This window comes from Austrofundulus limnaeus, unplaced genomic scaffold, assembly GCF_001266775.1.
Source record: "Austrofundulus limnaeus strain Quisiro unplaced genomic scaffold, Austrofundulus_limnaeus-1.0 Scaffold26, whole genome shotgun sequence".
Lineage (NCBI taxonomy): Eukaryota > Metazoa > Chordata > Actinopteri > Cyprinodontiformes > Rivulidae > Austrofundulus > Austrofundulus limnaeus.
In genome coordinates, this window is record NW_013952428.1 from 3461396 (window position 1) to 3468501 (window position 7106).

At 41.8% G+C, this 7106-nt stretch overlaps 1 protein-coding gene across 1 annotated transcript in view; it reads left to right on the forward strand.

Moving 5' to 3' along the window:
• dcp1b (decapping mRNA 1B) overlaps positions 1-7096 on the forward strand; it is a 13627-nt gene extending 6531 nt beyond the window's left edge. The window contains exons 4-10 of the mRNA XM_014004821.1: positions 2233-2299; positions 2766-2967; positions 3726-3824; positions 3919-4708; positions 5194-5423; positions 5595-5807; positions 5996-7096. Of these exons, the coding sequence (XP_013860275.1) occupies positions 2233-2299; positions 2766-2967; positions 3726-3824; positions 3919-4708; positions 5194-5423; positions 5595-5807; positions 5996-6073 (1679 nt within the window). The 3' untranslated portion in view covers positions 6074-7096. The remainder of the gene's footprint in view (positions 1-2232; positions 2300-2765; positions 2968-3725; positions 3825-3918; positions 4709-5193; positions 5424-5594; positions 5808-5995) is intronic.
• The last annotated feature ends 10 nt before the right edge of the window (positions 7097-7106 follow it).

Consider the following 7106-nt stretch of genomic DNA (forward strand, 5'->3'; position numbering starts at 1 on the left):
CCCCACCCCCTCTCATTTTCTAGGAGTGCTTCATGCGAGTGAAAAAGGTGGGGGGATGGGTGACAGCAGTAACAGAAAACCATAATTAGCAATGAGTCACGTTTGGATTTGAATCAGTGCATTTTACATTCAGTGAAAGCAAAGATGTTAACAAATAAATTGGACAATGTTCTGGCAATGTAGTGATATTTTCATAGTTGTGGTCTTGAAATAGAATCMTGAGTCCTCGATGTCCGAGACCTAGACAAGACCAAGGACTCGACCGTCAAAAAGTGGTCTCAAGACAGGTCTGGAGCACTACCACACTGTGCAGCCTCACATGTTTTCTGTAGGGGTAAAGAGGACTCACTTTGTAGTTTTGGATAGAATTGGCAAGATCATAAAAAATATTGTTTTAGAAAAAAATTAGATTCATTGGACTTAATTCAAGAGAATTAAATTACGTTAAAAATGTAAGGTAAAGGCTAAATAAGCAGTTCTAATTAAGTTTGTCACATGATGTCTCTGAGTGATGTTTATTTAAGGAACTCATAATAGCTCTTAGAACTTCACATATCCTTTTTTTTCTTCTGTACATTTTCATTTAATTTTTTTTCTTTTTAGGGTTGCGCAACATATTTAATATGCTTCAGAGGGAAAAAAACAAACAAACATAAAAATAGTAGCATTACTTTCTGTGTAACCTACTTTCCAAGTGCTCTATAAGCTTGTGACAAAACCATGTTAGTGTCTTTTTTCCCCTCTCTTACCAACATGTTAATGCAGTTGAAGAGACTCCTGGGGCCCATGTTTCACCGTATAATGGCACTGCTGCCTGCTGTTCCCATTGGCTTGGCTGGGAAATGACTCCTTTTGAACTCTGGGTTGGGTCTGCTCTGATGTCACTGTAACAAAATTGAGCTATTGCATGTCTGTGTACTATTTGATTGTGAGGGTATATTAGGTCAACATGCTCATTTTGGTGTCTGCTGACCTTACCAGTGAGTTATATTAACTTCTTTGTTCCACATCGTCTGGCTAGGCCTGTTGCGATAGTCAATAAATCAATTAACTGCACGATAAATTTTTTTGAGGTCGGTAAAAAAAAATGAGGACGATAAGTTTCATTTTCCTGCTTGTTTATTTACTTCGTCTCTCGCCCTCTCTGTGCTCCGCTACACAGGGGCTCAACTGACCCCTCCCCTCCTGTTTTCTTAGTGTGGGAGGAGTGAACTCTGCTTTAGCATGAGAGCTCGTAGCAATAACAAACTAAAGAAACGTTTCAAAGCAGAACGTGGCTGCTCCAGTGTCGGAGCACTAGAGACTGAATTTCGCTGCAGAGAGAGAGAGACAGAGAGACAGAGAGAGACAGACATAGAAGTAGTAGTAGTAGTAGTAGTAGTAGTAGTAGTAGTAGTAGTAGTAGTAGTATTAGGGGCTGAAACTCCCCCAGACCCGCGACAAACTCGTCAAGACTTTACCTGTAGCTCCCAAAAATACCAGGAAACTTAAACGCAGCATCTGTGTTTTAACAAAACACCCAAAAAACCTGTAGCTGTCCCAACAACTCATGAGGAAAACTCTGAACTGTCTGGTTTCCTCCCCGCAGCGCTCTGMYTGTCTCCTTTGACTGTCTCCTCCTCACACACACACAAAGACACATTTGTTCTTCTATCCTCATGGGGACTTTGCATTGACTTTCATTTATTTACCAGTATTTTCTATTACCATTTGACCCTAAACCTAGCCTAAACTTTACATAGGATGTGAACTGGGATATTCACTGGGATTATATCATATATATATACAGTATCATAATCAATGGGATTATGTCCCCATAAGAAACAGTGGGTCCTCACCAGGCTGTGTAGTTTGCTTCATCTCTAAAGAGATGCTGCTCTTTAATATTGTTTATTTACTGTCTTAGTTGTGTGGTGTTTAATTTACATTTTGTTGTTCTTTGCATTTTTTTTATTCAAGTGCATTTTTTGTTAGAGACTGAGAGTCCACTTTGTTAAACATTCTTTAAAAATTAAAGTTTATTGATTTATTACACTTACATATTACGCTTTTATTATTATTAGTTGTAAAATGCTCACCAGGCAATATTATCGCTTATCGCAATAATTTTTGAGACAGTTAATTGCCCAGCAAAATTTGTTATCGTGACAGGCCTACATCTGGCCCATTATTGCGAAGCACATTTTGCTACCTTTTTTTAAATTATGAACACACTGTGTCTTCCTTCCTCAGTGGTTATCCATGGCATTTGGTTCTATGATAAGCAGGACTGTCAACGTATTGCTCAAATGATGAAGGTGTAAGTATAAAACTTGTGTCTTTGCATTTATAGAGTAAAGCCAACATCATCACATTGTTAAGGTTGTTCATATGATAAAAATAAACAACACCATTATTTGGGCTTCCTTCACTGAATCACCTGCAGTTTCTTGACAGTACATAAAAAGTCATTTGTAACCACTTCAGATACACCTGTTTTAAGCTGTGGTACACCAGTTGGTACATAAGTTCATCATGTATTGGCTGAAGCATACATCAGGGGTAAACTACATTAAGAAAACCCTCTAACTAAAACGTCTGTCTGCATATGTTTTTATGTTTAGGAACTGATTTCTAAACACTTCCCACAATTTAAACTGTTTTGAGAGTCTGCACTTTAATCCTACATTAAATTTTGTCATTTTTTTTCTTTTGATAATCAGTGTGATTAACAATGATTGTTAGGGTCTAAACTCTTTTTTTTTTTTTTTGTTTGTTTCATCCAGTTTGACTCAGCAGGAGCAGATCGTGGCTCATTCTCAGGGTGGTTGGTTGTCTCCAGGAGGAGGAGGAGTAGGAGCAGGAGGAAGAAGTGCTGGTGCAGGAGGAAGAGGAGAAGGAAGGAGAGGAAGAGAAGGGGGACAAAATGAGGCAAAGGCAGTGGACATCATCCAGATGTTGACCAAAGCACGCTCAGATTATGACAAGGTATGAGAGCCACAATGATTGTTTTTAGGTTGAAGGTAAAGTTAAAACAGAACAACAGGAGTTGAAATGAAAAACCTTTTTATTTACATTTCTTTGTTTTGACTGATGAGCTGCGTTAGCTGTTATTTCAATTCAATTCAATTCAGTTTATTTATATAGCGCCTAGTCACAACATACGTTGTCTCAGGGCACTGCACATGAAAAAAGAACAATCTAAAGAAGAAGCCAGCAGATTGTGTTGAATCACTACATCACAGTCTCCCATCCAGAGCAAACGGTGGAGAGAAAAGACTCCCTATTAACAGGAAGAAACCTCTAGCACAGTGGTTCTCAACCTTGTTTGGGCCAGCACCCCCCAGCCATGATTGAGGGCCCCTAACACCCACCTCCCCCCTGTTAAAAGAGTCATAAACTGCCTGCATTAAAGATTTTTTTTAATTATTATTATAGTTGTGTTATGATTATCATTGCTTCTGATTAACAATTAGAAAAAAAAAAACACTTCACTGAATGACAAACAGGTGCTATATAATAAACCATAACCTCTGTCTTATCTGAGTTTAGAAGCAGAAAGTTGAGTCATCCAAGTTTTTATGTCTGTAAGACATGCTTGTAGTTTAATTAACTGGTTGGATTCATCAGGTTTCATGGATAAATATAAATGAGTATCATCAGCAAAACAATGGAAATTTATCCCATGCTGTTTAATAATTGCATTTCTGTTCACATTACTGTTTTTCTGCCTGTGTGTGTCTCAGGAAAAGTCTAACCCAGAGCCAAAGGAGATTGGTGGCAGCAGTGTTCTGTGTGGAAACCCAAACCTGATCAAACCAATACCAGTTAAACCGAATACTCAGGTATCAAAACAGTCCCTGTTGTAACATTCAGTTCTATTATTGTGCTCTTATAGCTTATAGGTCATCTTATAGCTGCTCTGTTTTTCTCCTCCAGGACAGTGAGGGTGTAGAGCCCAAACCCCTCTCCTTGGCCACTCTGTTTGGCTCTCATCAGCCTCACCTCGCTTCAAAATCCAGCTCCGCCCATCCTGCGCCAGCTCCCACATCCACAGGAAAAGTTAAACGCCCACCTGTAGCCCGCACACTGACCTACGACGATGCCGTGAACGCTGGCAGAAACGCGACAACGGGAAACGTAGCCCCCGCGGCGAGTTCAGACGCAGGGGTCAGGCCGCTGGCTGGCGAAGACGGTGGGAGCGTCGTGGCCGCGCTTCAGTATCCCGCCGCAGCGCCTCCGCAGCCGCCGAGCCAGCCTCATTGCCCCGCCATCACCAAGCTGATGCAGGGGCAGAGAGGGGTCACAGGCGTCGGGGGCGTGCTTCAGACCGTGTCGGAGTCCCCCGAGAACCGGCTGTGCGATAACGGGGCACCCCTCGACCACCACCACCACCACCACCATCACCACATGCACCAATATCACGAGCACCACCATCACGAGCACCACCCCCATCACCACCAGCACCAGCTGCAGCCCGACCCGATAAAAAGACTTTTACAAGCACATCCAGCTCCTCAGCTGGCCACCTCCTTCACCTCCACTGCTTCTGCCTGTTGCTCCAAACCACCCCCTCAACAGCAGACCCCTCTGCTCCACTCCCAGCCTGGACGAGTGGATCCTGCGTCCTGTTCGCACCTTCAGCAGAGCCAGCAGGTTTTTTTCCACGTTACAAAGTCTCAAACAGAAACTCAGAACCACCAGACGTCTGGTCCAGCACCGGGAACAGGTTAGAAATCTGTTTTGGTGTCAGTATTCACAAATGTGTTGACGTAAATGCTAAAATATATTTACCTATGTCCCTGAGGGGGTTACATCATACACATGAGACTAACTTTAGGTGAATCAATTGCGGCAACTAAAGTTTTTACCACACGAGTTTAATTACACAACAACTGTAGCGAGCTACCAAATAACAACTAGCTAACATTAGCTAACATTAGCTTACCATTGTCTGTCATCAAGCTGCTGGATGGTCCGGTGCAGACTTCGGTACTTTAACTTTGAGTTTGGTGTAGTCTATTATTGTTGTGCTGCAAATAAAATAAGATTTGCATTATGATCCAGCTTACATCGAGGCGACTCTGCTCAGTGTAAACACAACCAGGGCTGGTGTGTAAAACGGCCAGGCTGACTGAAGCGGGGATGGGCTAAATTACTTTTTGTATACTTGCAAAAGAAGTCATGACATCACTGCTAATACTCCTTCATCAGGTCTGCCCCCCCAGATGCAAGGTGTGGTGTCGCCTCACGAGCTACTCCACAAACTCCAGCTGGTCCAGCAGGAACAGAACCTGACCTCTCACGATCCCCCTCGACCCTACCCAGGACTGGCGCCTCGATTCCTGGGGCCCAACCAGAATCAGGATGCAGGTCCTTCCACAGACACGGTTCCACCCCTGACCACAGCCTCCGCAGGTCAAAAAGCTGCTTTTCAGCTGCAGGTAAAGTTCAGCACTGACTGTCAGTGTTTGACTTTGGCTGCATGAATAGTGTTGCAGTAAAAACAGACGAATGCAGATGAAAACACACATTTATTAAAACGTTTTACTAATGCTAAGGTATTTATTTTAATAATTCTGGTACTTTTTTATGTCTTTGATACTTGTGCGCAGGTTATCTCCCCCCAACGGATACCTGCCACGGTGGCCCCCACTCTGCTCCTTTCTCCCAGTGTGTTCACTCAGACAAAGTCGAGCAGCGGACTGCCAGCAGTTGCTCAGGACAGCTGCTCTGTGGCCAAAACTCTGCCCAGACCCCCCATGCAGGACGAGGTCAGAGCACTTTCCCGAAGCCAGCTTCAAGCAGCACTGCTGCATCTGATCCAGGTAAACTACTGTTTGAATGCTAATTTAGATATTTTTAATTTTATTTATTTTATTTTTTTTATTGTTGTTTTTAAATCTGCGGCCTCGCAGTCACAGGTCACATRAACAGTAGTTGTACAGTTTTGTGTGTACGTTATGTGATGTTAAACAAGCCTTCAGAACTAAGTTGCTTACTTGCTGTGTTTCAGACTGACAGCTCATTCCTGGACTCCATCTACGAAGCCTACGTCAGCCGCTTTGCTAACAGCTCCGGCAGCAAGTACTGATGACTCTTCACACCCGCTGTTTCCACATGCTCCCCRTTCAACGACTTACTCTGAAAACTACCAGTTCCTGCTTCGGAGTATCAGTCACTGCATCTCCTCTGCAGTTGTGTAGTCAGCCAGACTCTATTCATTAATCATAAATGCATAAATGCATTTTTTTTCGTATCAAAATTACACTTAAAAAAATGAAGATGTGTTGTAGCCATACTGTCGTATGTTTTAAAAAAAATATGTAGCTTATCTGTTTTTAGCAGAAACATGCTACACTTTCAGTTTTCTCAAGGTTACCCGCATACTCCTCCTTGTGTATTTTGCAGATGTGTAGCAATGTTTATAAGTCTTAACTGATTTCTCCTTCCTTTTAACACCAGCCAGCTAAGTCGAGGTAGCTCAGTGGTCAGTGCAGCTGCAGGTTYGAGCACAGGTTGAGCAGGAAGGAGCGTCCTGTAGAAGGGATCAKCTGAAAGGAAAACCAACATTAGTTAGTTTGTTTTACTTTCAGCAGGATTTAAATTAATTRTATTTAAATTGTTTTAGCTGTGTTTCTTTAGAAATGAGCAATAGCAAAAATCTGCACTGATATTTTAGTAAATTTTCCCATCAGACATGTTATTTGTGAGGCGTCGAGGGGTATTTTGAAGAGGATGGAGTGGGGAATATATTAGCCTCTTATTTTTTATCCTTTTAATTGTWTCAATTCAGTTAMGCAAGAAGAGAGCAAGAAGAGTTGTCTTTGAGTGCACTTTGTAACATAACTAGTACTTAGTGAGTCTCCTTTTCTGATTGTTGGAGCACATAAAGAAATAAAAAATGACAGTCAATTGTAAAAACAAACAAGCAAACAGGTCAACCTGCACTACCTCACAAAAAGCTCATTTAAAGGTGGGGCTTTGATTTAATAAAGGCACAACAGTTTTAAAAGGGATTTTATCATTATTGGCTAATTTTAACACACCAAAATGTAATTCAAGTTGTTGTGTAAGTTTTGATTCTTAAAAAATAAAAATAATTCTGGGTCTAATATGTTTTATAC